Genomic DNA, 15,187 nt, shown 5'->3' with positions numbered 1-15,187 from the left:
GATCGGTTTGAAACTTGATATATAATGTACTTACTAATACATCATTAATAATTAGGAATGTATAAGTCAAAATAACAAAAATTGAATCTCGACCCTGACACGCCTTTGCGTGCCACCCGCTGCTTTCTCTTGTCCTTCGATCCTCAGGTGGTCACCTAATCTTGAAGGGGTGGATTCGAGATCTTTCAGCTCGTTTTCCTTTCTGCGTCTGTCTTTTATGTAGTTGTTTAACACTACCACTAAAGTCTATTCTACAATAGTATAACATAAGGTTATGAGACTATAAGCCGCGATACGTTCATTTTTATCAATTACCTTTTAGCTTATAAGCGTGTTATAGCCTTATATTACATTACTGTAGATTTAGCTTAAGACATCGAACTCAACTTCTGTTTGGTTCCGATTTTCCGATTTTGCCGTGGACTCCTCCAGTGTTTTGTACCTAATACATCGTTTACAATAAAAACTCAAGCCTTAAACCGTAAGAAATTGGCCAAACATAATCGATCATTCTTCTATGAATTGACTCTATTATTAATTTTTCACGGCTAAAGGATTAAGTCTTTATTGTAGACGACGCATAAAGAAACTATGTCTTGAAAAACTTTATTTAAATTTGAATTTTCTTCATCTGATTCCATTGTTGTCCCTTACGGTCGCTAACATCTTAGGAAATTTCTCTTTGTTGGTTACACTCTCAATCATATCTCTGACTCCTGAGTAAGTATCTTTGCGTACAACAAGCCCTTCTACTTCAAAATGGAAACCTATTCGGAGAATGCGAATAATAAAAACAATATTATATAAAGAATCTGAACAGAGGAAGATGAAGAGGAGTGGCTTACAAAGTGATTGTGTTCCACTGTTGTACAATGCTTACCAGCCTTCTTCTCTTCATTTTCTTCTACCATTTTCTTCTGGTATATAGTTGCATTTCTATAATACTTGTGAAAATACAATTAAATACGATCGCGCGTAAGTAGTCATCATTAGAATAAAATATTGCATAGTCAGGGTGTCGACTACCTGGAAAATCCTGGAAAGTCATGAATTTCAGATTGTGCCTCCTGGAATGCTGAAAATTTGATCATTAGTCCTGGAATTTTTTGAAGTTTTACTTTTAAATTTGAATTTTATTTTCTTTTGACAAAATAATTTTTTACATTTTTCAAATCTAGTTCACTGAAATTATATATAAGTATTATTTAGCTTTTCTTTGAATACATAAGTTACGTTTGTTGTTACAATTTTAAATAAGTTATGTTTATATAGTTTTTCAACTATTTTTTCTTAAAAGAGATTTGTGTTAAATATTTTTTGTAATTCGTAAATTTTATATCTCAATGTTTAAGTTTTTGCGAGAAAGTTTTATGACTGTTGAGTTTTATTTTATTACCAAAGATTTGTATAATTAATTACTCAATATTAATTCCTTCGTTCCTCAATATATATTATTCAATTAATATAATATTCTTTATCTATGTTAAATTAGCGTAGTATGTTTTATCATTTTTTGAATTCTGTACTTCTGATAGCTAGATCCATGTACATATTGTAGACAGACTACTGTATGACTGTATTTGTGTGGAATAAAATAAATTTATTTCAAAGCTGCATTAAAAAATTCTCCAATCTTACTTGGAATTTTGATAAAAATTCCTAAAAAATTCTGATATTTTCATGGAATAGATTTACAAATTTTGAGTGAACACCCTGTGCACAGCATTTTGCACGACACTTCTGATATCAATTGCACACGCATTATTATGATATGTCGCAGCGAAAGAAACCCGAAGAAATCTAAAAATCTATGATCCATTTGATACCTGCAAATCTTATAAATTAGTATAACAATAAAAATGTTAGCAGAAATAACAAAAGTGATTATGCTATTTATCGTATAAAAATTGTAAGAAAAATTTTCATCGGAAAAAGAACGCGAGATAGCCTCGGTTTATTCTAATGGTTTATTTGTCGAGATTTTTTTAAGTGACAGAGCGGAATGTTTGAAACAAAGAAACATTTCGTAATCCGTTGCATATTTAATGATAACAATGCTGCTGGCGCGTAGCCTTGATGTCAGTATGACGTTCATGCTACGTTCGGACGTAAGGTCGTTGCGTTACCATTCGCACTGTAAGACTCGAGCCAGCAGGTAGCTGTGCATGAACCGTTGTCATCCCTCGGTGGCACGGGACAAGATCAGAAGATACCATACGCCGTTATACTTTACGGACGTCACAATAAATAATGATTTGTTCACAAATTAAAAATTCGTAAAAAGAAAGATCGAGGCGACAGTTACTTATCAGGACAGATATTCTGTGCCAGAAGTCACAGCAAACGGAAATGATATATAAATTAGTATTTTGCGATATATTTAGGAGCGATAATTATTTTCTTAACGACAGACTCAAATGCATCCTGTATTATAATTTAAACTTTTGATCGAAACTTTTGGTTTTGGTAGATAATAATTTATTTATTATTGTTTTGTAATTGATGACACGAAATAAATACAATATGTCCCACCGAATTTATTCAAGTAATAGGATTTATAGTTTATAACGTTCGAAATATTACGAATGCAACATAGAAAACTCATGTTTACATATTGTATATAATTTGTTATAATATTTTGTTATTTGAATTTTGTTGGTTACTAATTTACGGGATACAAATTATAAAATTTTGTATTTTTTTTATGTATATTTTTTTGTCGTGATACACATATGATAGGAAAGTGTGCATCGGATGGGAAAAATATAAAAAGTCTCATACAATTTCTTTATTCCGATCAATGCGCGCGATAGTAATTAACTACTTTTTTGCATATTGCATAGTGCAATTACAAAATTTGAAAGGAAAAAGATACTTGGATGGAGATAGTGCATGATATGAAGCAAACGTGAAATAAATTGTAAGTTTTATTTAATTAACTACTTACAAAATCAATTGTTCATAATTATTGTATGTACAAGCAATATTTTGAGATATATTATTTTGAAATGCATGAGATGAAGCAAATTAGCATAAATATTTTATTAATTAAAAAAAATACATTGATAACTATTAATTATATTTATTCTTTTAACTTAAAACCATTCTATACTACTTTTTCTTAATTAATGTTATTTTGTACTAATAATTTATTATTTTTAAACAAAGACTCTATACATCAACAAAGATAATGAAATGTAAAAAATCCTAAGTTAATTTTAATTAAAGAACTTTTTTTCAAAGTTTATTACGCAACATTTTTCACGATAATATAAAATTGTATTTTTAATTAAAAACCATGTAAAGAAGCATTGAAACTGGGTCTTCTCTACAGTTTGAAATTAAATCATACATTAATCTAAACATATTTTCTATTAAATATTCTTATAAATTTGTAGTGAATATCTGGACTAGCTTTTTCTATGAAATCAGTCTCGAAAAATGCACCTTGTGTACTCTTTCAAAGTACATGTAGAATTAAACTCCGACGGTCAACCAACTTTCTCGTGAGAACGGTTAATCCTTTTGACATCAGAAAAAGTACGAATGGATTTCGGGGAAAAGAAAATGAGACGAGCGTGTCGAGTCTGTCATAGGTCTCTGATGCTCCCCAGCCGACTCATAACCTTTATGGGTTCTTCGTTTTATTACCCATTAACTTCAAAACTGTAATTTAGTGGTTTAGTGAAAAAGTTGGAATTTCGATCGTCTAGTCTTCTTCACTTCTGATTAAACTTCTTAATGTGTCGAGATAAGATTAACGAGTAATTTCAATTTTAATTAAGAGTAATTTTATAACAAATTAATGAGTTGCTAAACTAAAATATAAAATATAATGTGATATGTATATCGTATTTTTAATGTGATGTTTTAATGAGTTTAATGTCAAGTTTATATTAGAGGAATTCATCTGTTTCATACAAGATTTAATTTGACAATCGTTTTATTCGGCATAGCCGCATACTGTGTTTCAATCACAGGTGTATTTAAACTCACATAAAAAAATGAATTCTTAAAGAAATGTATAAATGCTTTAATCTAAGAATATTTTATGCTTAGAATAGCGCCACTAATAAATAATTTTCGAGTAAGAATAAATTATTCTAAAAACAAAGCAAAAGGATATTCTTAATTGTAAACAAATGTTACTTTATTTAAAGCATAGAATTGCGGCTGTTTAACATTAAATATGCTTCTATTAGAATTATTTTTTCTTCAATGCGGGCGGATCTGTTGCAGCGGATTCATTGCACATTTTCACTCATGTTGTTTGTGGGTAGCAGATCCGCTGCGGCAATTCCGTCGCGGCAGATTCGTCTGTGTGTACAGGCAACTATCGCTGTGACAAAATTGGCCGTATGTTAATTATAGACATAGGTTAGGTAGAACGAGTTGAACATTTTACTTGTCTTTGAAAGTTTGAATCACATATTGGAACCATGCTCTGTGAATATAATATTTCACTTACAAAACTATCCTCACTATTTCATTAATCATTAATAGTTTGTTCGAAAATGAGTTTTTTTATTATTAGTAAAAATAATGCAGTTGGCAGAAGTAAAAATTACTAACGTTGCGTTTCGTTACATCCACCAGTAAAAATAGACGATCCCAATTAGTCCAAAACGTCATAAAGATTTTTAGGTTTAAAATTGCGGACATTTCAACGTTATCGCAAGCTTGTAGTAACATTACAGAAATCTTTTGTAACTTATATAATATTACAATGTTTCAATATAAGGTTTATGCAATGTTTCTTTAATCTTTCAATGCTGGGTTATGATTTAACTTTCACTTTTTATAACAAATGTTATATTAATGATTAATATTATTAAAATATGGATTTTTTAATTTTAAACTATTTCCCTTATTTTCCTTTCTTCTCTTCATTTTCATCTTTTTTCCGTATTTAAAAACTCCTTTCTGCCTTCTCCTTTCAATTTTCATTATTTTTTTTCTTTTCTTTTTTATATCCAACGTTTTATAATATCTATCTATCTATTACATGTAAATTTTTCTAAAAGACAAAAAAAATATTTTATTAAATAAATTTTTATTTCTATATTCTAAAATTTCAAAATATTACACTTAATTCAGCGATTATTAAAAATATATATTAAAAATTAACTAGGTTAAGTTAAAAATTATTAACTTTATTATTTAACTTTAAATTTTTTTAATTACCCAACTCTGCAAATGAGAGTTTGTAATGCGATGCAATGTAAGATCTCCATAAAAGTCGTTGATTAAGAGACGAGCAGCGAAAGAGACTCCGCATTATATGCACGCCGTCTCAGTTAAATGTCCCATTCGGGTTGTTGACCGCGCACGCCGCGCGGCGTCTGGGCCGGCCTCCCCACTCTCCTCGGTCATTCAACTTGTCCAAGGCGCACGTGACCGAGGCGCACGTGACCGGGCCGCATGTACGCCTAGGCAAGTTGATTGAGAAGAGTGGGGAGGCCAGCCCAGACACCACGCGGCGTGCGCGGTCAACAACCCAAGTGGGACATTTAACTGAGACGGCGTGCATATAATGCGGAGTCTCTCTCGCTGCGCGTCTCTTGATCAACGACTTTTATAAAGATCTTTTATTGCATCGTATTACAAACTCTCATTTACAGAGTTGAGTAATTAAAAAATTAAACGTTAAATAATAAACACATACAAATCTCTACTTTAAATAATAAAAAGTTAATAACTTTTGATTTAATTCAGTTAATTTTTAATAATTTAATTTGAAACTTGAACTAGTTATTTTTGAAACACATAAATTTTAATTTATTAACTTTTTACCAAAGTTAAAAATTTATTTGTATAAAAAAAAGTTATAAAAAAATTTTAAAAGGAAAAGAAAGAATTTAAAGAAACATTGTATAAACCTTACATTGAAACATTATAATATTATATGAAAGTTACAAAAGATTTCTGCAATGTTACTACAAGCTTACAGTAACGTTGAAATGTCCGCAATTTTAAATCTAAAAATTTTCATGACGTTTCGGACTATTTGGGATTGTCTACTAGTTTTACTGGTAGAAAAAACAAAATGCAACACCAGTAATTTTTACTTTTGCCAACTGCATTATTTTTACTAATAATAACCAAACTTATTTTCGAACAGAGGGTGAATCATCTTGCTTGATATTGGGATCCACTGGGTTGTCATACATACTGTTGCCTGTGAACGCAAAACAATTGAGCTTCGAGTATAAGTTGAGTGCACTTTCAAATATGTAATTCTTAATTCAAGAATAAATAATCTTTAAATAATGTGATTGAGCTTGTTGTGAAAACAATATGATATTAGAAACAAGAATATGATCATAAGAATAAAATATACTTTGCATAGATATATTTATTATTAATGCAAGTGAACAGTTATAATTAAAGAGAGCGTTTCATACTTAAATGAAAATAAATAGCATTCCAAAATAAAAATATACGTAAATTAACAATTTATTTTTTTTGGTGTGCTCATTAGCGTGAATCTGATGCTTCTTGCGTCAGGTAGTTAATAGCTGACACGCGTGTATTCAGCAAGTTTATTAGGAAGCTTATGTGACTCACCTTTTGACAACATTTTTCGAATTATTAACGATAATTTGTCAAACTCATCGAAATTCGATGCTACGCGTAAAATACAATTAAGACGCAAGCTTGGTAATACGTATTTGTTTTTTCAGAAACGTTTATGCGATTATTTCCAGGACAAGTTTACTTTCTTTTAAAGAATGTTTTTTTCTTTTATTTTCTAAACACTTTGATATTACATTTAGATTGAATTATTGATCAGTTGAGAAAATTAATTAACTTCTTCGTAGACAAATTTTTTGAATTAAAAGAAAGCAATTTAATTTTTCGTATAATTATATTTTATTCGGTTCAAAAATCCATAGTAATTAATCAGAGAAGGAGAGAGAGGAAGTTCAAAGGCCTTTGAGTTAGCATGATTGAGAATAGAATGGATTCGTTTCACGCCTTCCTTTTCTTCGTACAATGTAGTCTTCGAAACTGCAGCGAAATTTCCACTGGCGTGATGTCGTCTCTCTCGTCTTATTTTCCACGTCATCGACGATTGTCTTCTTTGTCTGTGCGCAGACACTGAGTGATAAAACACTGCTCATTGTCCGTCTGGCTGTTGCTAATTGGGTTAGATCCATTTTCTTTTCATATATGTCGCGAAATGTCACAAAAATATTGTGGATGTGAAACATCGAAATGAACACAATTCAAGTTCTTTTTTATGCAATAGATGGGATAATTTAGTTGATAATCAATCGAATACACATTTTTAAATCCATGATGTAGAAAAAGTGTGCAAAAATGGAAAATCTCAGGCTTAATAATTATTAAAAAAAATTTTGAATTAATTATTTTTTATTAATAGCTTTGGATTGCTATCGATTCACAGTTTTATGGATTAATATTAATTTATTATATTTAAATCTTGTATTTTAAAATTTGATTATACACAAAGTTTTAGGCTCATCGTGAAATAATAATTTATTGAAATGGCAATTTTGTCTTTTTTCCTATATTTATTATGATGCTAAAGAACATTATCAAAAATTACATTTTATATTCGACAGAAATGTAAATATAATGACAATGATGATCGACGTAATAGTGCTAAAATGGTTTTTAGGTTCTTCTTTTTGTTTTTTTCTTTTCTTTCGTACTGTCTGCACGTGCAAGTGTGAGAATCTACGTATCATGGTCGCGTGCCGTCTCGTATCACCTTATCGTCCTTATCACGTTTTATCAGGTTGAGGTAGTAGTTTTGTACGGCTCCGCGCGCGCGGGCGCGTTAAGATACCGAGGTGTCGTTGTGATCACAAAACTTGAATGATTTATCACGATCTATTTGTGGTTTTGTATATCGGTTAATCGCCGTATTTATGCGAAGTGTATAAACACATCGATCCCATTCCATTAAAATTACGGAATTAACATACGCACTGTCTGCTTTATATAAAAATCAAATTGCGCGCAATTTTTTCTTCCAAAATAGTGCAAATAACAAGAAATCTTATTCAATTTATTACGTTTCTTCTTACTTATTTTTTTTAAATCTTAATTACAGTTTTATTCGTATCATGTCATAGAGAAAGGATATTTTATGTTAGTTACTTCATAACTAGATATGTATATAAAAAATGAAATATATTCTTACTGTTACCCTCTGTAATATATTTAGTTATAAAAAGAAATCAACACGACACATAATATACATAATGTAAAACATAGGAATAAAATATCTGTGTGTTTACACATGTTTTATAGCAGCATGCAGATTGCCCCATAGTCAAGTTTATAAGTTTATGCTCTTTTTACATAGATAAAAGGGAAAGAGATCTCTGATACAAGTGATAAAGGATGCGTCTCGTCTTTCTCCGATTTCTTTCCGAAAACGTTCGAATCTGTGAGAAACCCTTTCTAAAATATTAGACAGAATGACAGAGAAGATTATGAGAATTTGTAACGTAAATTCTTGGAAACGTGAATAATTTAAATTATAATGCCTGACATAGCAAATTTTACAATCAATAAACTGTCATAAAAAATTCAATATATTTGATTAATATTATTTCTTCGCTTTCAAGTCGTTCGTTTGTACTCGAAGTAGACTCTCCGTGAGTGTTAAAAATTAACACGAAATTGTCAAGGATACGGGGAAACGTAACGTTAAGCAGATTAGCTCTATCTTGAGCCGCGGGATGAATGAGTTACGTATGATTATACAGCGATTGCATTATCTTCTATTTCTACTGCCAGCAGTTATCATAAGCGTGCGTAGTACGGCGAGTGGAGTACACACCGCGATTGCGGGCTTTCTATCGCCTTTTAAGAGTCGCATAGTAGCCTAATCTGCAACAGCAGTCACGGTCGTCGGTGCAGCTTCAGCGGCAGACACTGTGACGGCACTTACTCCGATGGCGAATATAGCAGCGTAAGCAGTTTCGAATGCGACAATCTCATCATTTTGATTCATTGCAAATTGAATCATTGAAAGAGACAAAAGTATTATTTTTATTTTTTATTTTTTAATAAAATTAAAACGTAATAATCTCGAAAGTTATTGAAAATAACGTCGCGTAAGATGCTTGGCGCGCCTTTAATAGTTCTTGGATTTTTTGATTTAATGTAGAAAAATTATTAATCACTTAATACTTATTAATCATCTAATATGTCGATCACCATGCGATGATACATATGTTGCTCTTTATCACTTTTTATATACGTGTCATTTAGAAGTAAACGCAGGCACGACTCAATCACGCTGTGAATCATTTTTTACGCATTCTTTGCGCGCGCGTATGAATGTCGATCGCAGATTATAAATTACGGAACATCACGGTATGACTCGAGGATATGTCACCCTCGTGAACGATGTGCGTGAGAACACCTGGCCTTCCTCTTATCGGAAATAGAAGCAAAGCGCACCCATACCTAGCCCAACATCGTACCTATCTGACGGCCACTTTTCACCTCATCTGTTCACAATGCACTCCCTGTTCTTCCAATGTCTTGTGAATGTCTTCATTTTGTCTTGTAAAATTCTAACATAGATAAAGAGGCTATTAACAAAATTATGAAATATGTAAGAACAGTATCTTTATTTCTATTTCTCTCGAAACTTTTTGCTATTTCTGTCTTACTCTTTCCTGTTCGATTCTGAGACAAAATATGGGTGCTCACGCTACATATTTTTGTTAGCGTAATTTTTATCTTATCTACATAAATCTATTTAAATTTATCATTATAGACTATTACAAATTATAAACTATTAGTTTTGTCAGAGTGAAAGAAAGGGGAAGGTGTATAAAAAGAGAAAAGATGAAGGCTCGAGAGATAGAGATAAAGAAGCTATTCAATCTCTGAAAATCTCGTCGTAAACCGCATCGATATATATACGTACCATGTTCGTTCGTATTGCGGATAACAGAGACTGTTTTTGTGGGGGTCTGGAAGATAAGAGCAACCTCTGGCCTCGATGTACAAAACCTCTTCCGCTCGTCCAGTGACTCTGAAACTCGCTCTCGGCTACCGTTCAGGAAAGTGCGATACCATCAATTCTCGCATATATCTCGAGAAGTAATAAATACATATCGATTCTCATGTTACTGATATTTGATCATTTCTAAAGCATCATATTATTTGCGTATCATTGCAATAGACAGCCCGAGGAATATAGATTCGTAGAAAACAAACGCTAAATAAATAAGATACATTAAGACAGAATTAATAATTAGTAACAATTAATATTAATGATGAGCGGATCTTGTAAAATATTAATAAAGAATAATTCGGGAAATATTTTTTATGATATTTTTATTATCTATTACGAAAGAACAGTTTTATCTAAAACTTTGGCTGGATAGATCTGAAAATAATTTTGTTGGGTTATCAAAATAATTATATAATACACTGAAATTAATTATTAAAACGTCAAAACGTGCTTTTTGCAATCTTGCAAAATAATTTTCAAATTTATACCTAAATTTTTAGCTACAGTAAAACCATTTCTTTTTTTTCGTGCAGATATTGAAAAATTTGTAAAAAGACGCGTATACAAGAGAAAGAAAAATAAAATATATTAATTATAAAACTTTAGGAATAAAATGGGGTTTAATTCGTAAGGAAACGATATTCGATTAATGTAATATTAGTCACCATAGTTAAGTTAGAGTTGATCGCACGTATTTCTTTATACTGTTCGTGCTGACCATATGTTTGTTTTACTATTGCAACAATGAAGAAAGGTCCTCCTCGCTGCAGCCGTACATGTCCGTCACGTATATTTTCTTCATTGAATGATTAATCGGGGTCGCGCAGCTCCGCATCTCTCCTCGTTATAGATAATACGACGGGAACGGCTAATTCCTTTCCGCTCTTTAAAGTCTTTTATTCAAAGTTCTTGCACTTACACTTACAATTAGTTATTTTACGTCTTGTCAATGCGTTCAGTATTTTGCACCATTATTAAATAAAATTTACGCTAATTAACTAGAACGTGAATATATTTATTAATTATTATTAATATGCGTAAAATAAGATTTGAATCAAACAATATTTTGAATTATTCTTCTTAAAGGAATAATTTGGTTAGGTTCTTGAGAAAAAATTTGATCGCTTTAAAGTGATTGTAGGCAAATGGAACAATACATTGAAAACAAAAACAAATTTAAAATTTATTGAAGGAATTTATTTAAAAAGCGTAAAATTAATTAAATCAAACAATTTTAAAAATTGCACGTTATTTGTGACGCGTAAAGAGTAATCTTTGACGGGCAGAGTATTATCACCAGCTACTTTGTATAAACGTACATTTTATTTACATTATTTCAGAGGTTGGTCAAAGCGAACTGTACTTGGACCTGTGTGCAAAAATATGTTTTTTAATAGGATTCGCCGGGCGGCAACGATAGATAATCCAATGAGCCTGACCTTTCCAATTCGATTAGGTAATGTCAATAAGGTCGGTTCAATGTCAAATGGTCGATATACCAGCTTCAAGGGTGATATTACGGTAGCTGAATGAAGTCACTAAATTGAATCGCGCATTCCTCGAGCAAAAGATACTTTATCATTTGAATTAAATATGTAAGGATAATTTTTAAGAGTATATATTAACATTTAAATTAATTTATATATGTGTAATATAAGTTATATATATAATTTAAATATTAATATACATTCTTGAAAATTATCCTTACATGTTTAATATTATGTAAATATATATAAATTAATAAATTAATATTTTACGTAACTATATATATATAAAAAAGTGTGAATGAAGATATTAAATGAATTGGGATTACAATAATTTTTGATACTGCAATTCAACAATTATTTTTTTTAATTTTATTATTATTTGGAAGAAAAAAATGTAAAAAATTTGAAAATAAAGTAAAATTGTGTAATTTTCACGTTGCATCGAATACTTATTAATTTATACGGTGTGTAATTTAGTTTGACCAATTTTAAATCAAATTTTCTCTTTTTTTCATTCTCATAGAAATAAGTATTAGTCATCATCAAATGCGCAATGATATCTGAACTTCGTCGGATGAGCAAAGTCGCGATCGAGCTAGGATCAGATCGGTTTTACAGGGCGCACGTGACATTCCTGAGGTTTTCCCTCGTGTGTCGCACGTTCGGGCGACCGATTACTCAGCGGCCGCGTGGACAATCGAGTTACGCATCAGATCGTCACGATCGACCCATATTACATCGTTCGAGGTCAGACAACGGTCTATTAAGAGCGCGAGAGAGCGTACGTGCAATATGTCGCATATCGCTTCAATTATTTAAAATATACAAAGAACCTTTGAGACTCGACAAACGCATTATAAGATTTAAATAAATAAATAAAATTAAATCCTAGGATTGCTATGTGCTCGTTGGTCCTACAACTTGATACGTGAACCCCTCGACAATTAAAAATAATATTTTTATCATTCGAAGAGAGAGAAAGAGAGAACAGCTCGTGAAATCATTCTCTTCGTTTCTTTACTCTTATTAGCCTCGTTTCTCCTTCCCCCTCTATTACTCACGCGTTCTCGCTTCTTTGTATATGCACGCAGTGTTCATCGTAGTGCGTGAGTGCGTGTGCCACCACTAATGACGCGTAGAGATAAGAGCACGTGGTTATTTTTGTAACGTACCGGCTAGCAACAGTTTCTCGGTGTCATCATGCGGTGTACCCTATGCCTCTGTCGAATCTCGATCGATTTCAACACTTTGGTGATTTTTATTGAGCGATTACGCGATCGTGGTTACTCGGGTTGTAAAGTACAACGGACATGCAACTGAAACGATCCATCCATTTCAGCTGGAACCGGATCAGTGAAACCGGAGTCTTTCTGTTTTGCACGTTACATTCAATTTATAATTAATATTTTACAAACTTATACACGATATCATACAATTCGAGATGTTAATATTTCAATTCAAAAAAGTTTTTGAATTGAACTAATTTTCTATTAAATTAGTTAAAGGAAAGATAAATGTTTTTCCGAAAAAAAAACGAGAGAAAGAAAGAGAGAGGGGGAGGTTATTGTTTCCTCCGATTTGTTAACATTTAATATTACTTTTTCTTTTAGAAAAAGATTAGAATAAATTATATATGTAAAACTATAATTATCATGCATTGAGAAACACAATGAAACATTTTTTTTAGCGAATTCTAAAATGTTAGATACGATACTAATGAATACGTTAGGAAACATACCGTTTGTTACATTGTCTTTGAAAAAGTATAAATTTGTTGTATACAAAAACGTGTATGCAGATCGATCTACTCCAGACTACACGATATTCAAATGTGTTTAAAATCGGGACACAAAATCTTAAAAATGAAAATCCGAATTCATAGTCGATTCTTATTTCAAGACTGTCTTAAATAACATTTTAACACAGCTTTCTAATTGATTGATGTAATTTTAAGATGATACTTGCAATACGGTCTTAAATGTAAGAATACCTAAGACATCTTAAAATCAGTATTTCACTAGAAGAACTCAGGTAACCAATTTGGCTCCTCGTAAAATTCAAACACTGCTGTAGTATTTTCTCAATTTTGCGTTTACGTGATATCCTTTCGTCGCTTTTCATTATTTCTCACGTTTTTAAAAATTTTGGTAAAAAGATTTTTAATTACATATTATAATCGAATTTTTATTTAATTGTCCCTCTAGGAGGTGACCAAACCCCCCGGTCCTTCTGGTGTTAAATATCTTTACATCTTTACATCTAAAAATCATGTTTTAATTCTGGTCTACAATAGGTGTAGTAAGGCGTAAAAAATTGACCAATTACAATCGAATATGAGAACATGTGCTTACTCTACTTATTGTAAATGGAATTGAATGATCTCTTAGTAATACCTTTAAAACGTACCAAAAGACGATTTTGGACGTGCGTATTGTTTGAGCACGTTTCGTACCACAAAATTATGACCGGTATTCATGATCGATTCTTATATTTAACATCGTCTTAAATACTGTCGTAAGATGTCATTAACCAATCAATTAATTGAAAATATTCTTCAATAGAAATGTTCTGCGAGAATTTATGACAATTGTATGATATTCTGTACACTCTTGATAATTTACCTACATAAAATTGTGTTTTAATTTTACGTAATCTGAAACACTGAAAAATTTTGGCACGCTAACTTTAATTAGAATTTATATTTTTACAAAACCTGCAATTCATAATGGAGACAATTATTTTCTATTGGTTTTCATAATATCGACTTAAGATAAAAAATAGCGCTAGACTAATTGTTGATTGTTTCGATGTCGTTTAGTTCCATTAAAAGCTCTTTAAAAATACGAACCTTAATCTAGCACGTGCTTAGCTAGAATTTTTCAGATGTATTCATAATCCATAAATTGAGATATTCAATGATTTGTTTGACGGTTAGTCTTGATCGGATATGTCGGGGCCACGGAACCAACGTCGCAATCCACCAGGGAGGCAATCGTCAAGGAGGAGGAGGGAAAAGCAGTGGCGACGGCGATAAAGAGCGAGGACGTCATCGGACACGAAGTCGGCCAGCAGCAGGAGCAGCAACAGCAGCAGCAGCAGCAGCAGCAACAGCTGGCGTTTGTGGCGACCGGGGAAGCTGGAGAGGAGAACAGCGGTGTGGGCGTGCTGGAGGCGGGACAGCCGGAAATGGAAAATGGCGCCATGGTTGAGCCAACCGGCGCCGAAGCAGTCGCTATTGCGGTCGCCGCCGTCGCCGCTGCCGCCGACGATCATGCCAACGAGGATCCCAACACCACTTATACCCTCCATGAGCTCGACTACCATTCCACACATATAATCCATGAGAGGTGAGTGCGGATCAGGAAAAAAAATATCCTGATCAAATAACAATACAAATATAAAACGTTTATAGAGCGATGTAATTTAATCGCAGAATTTTTCACCCTTTCATTAATTGCGTATTGTGTCTTGGAACAGATAGAATCGTTCTGCGCCACAGTTTGCACGGAATTTGATTTTAGTTTCTTTATATACTTCTAAATTTTTATTCCGAAATGGTATTTATTAATATGATTTTTTTCTCTCTCTCCCCGACGATATTGAAAATGTTCAGAAAGAATTTTTCAGAATTATAGAGATGAAATTGTGATTAAGAAATTTGTTAATCGAGCATCCCCTACAAAAAATATTA

The 15,187-nt window shown here is 32.0% G+C and overlaps 1 protein-coding gene across 5 annotated transcripts in view; it reads left to right on the top strand.

The window, feature by feature from the left end:
• The window catches only part of LOC105203783 (box A-binding factor), an 80,244-nt gene that overhangs the window by 31,843 nt on the left and 33,214 nt on the right, over positions 1 to 15,187 (top strand). For 4 of the 5 annotated variants that reach the window (XM_026135234.2, XM_039450270.1, XM_011172679.3 and 1 more), the window contains one exon: positions 14,432 to 14,843. In XM_026135234.2, the coding sequence (XP_025991019.1) occupies positions 14,432 to 14,843 (412 nt within the window). Of the gene's footprint in view, positions 1 to 11,957; positions 12,748 to 14,431; positions 14,844 to 15,187 lie in introns of those variants that run through there. The other variant, XM_039450271.1, reaches the window with a different exon arrangement.

This window comes from Solenopsis invicta, chromosome 6, assembly GCF_016802725.1.
Source record: "Solenopsis invicta isolate M01_SB chromosome 6, UNIL_Sinv_3.0, whole genome shotgun sequence".
Lineage (NCBI taxonomy): Eukaryota > Metazoa > Arthropoda > Insecta > Hymenoptera > Formicidae > Solenopsis > Solenopsis invicta.
The sequence above is the reverse complement of the archived record's forward strand: the minus strand, read 5'-3'. Positions and strand labels throughout refer to the sequence as shown.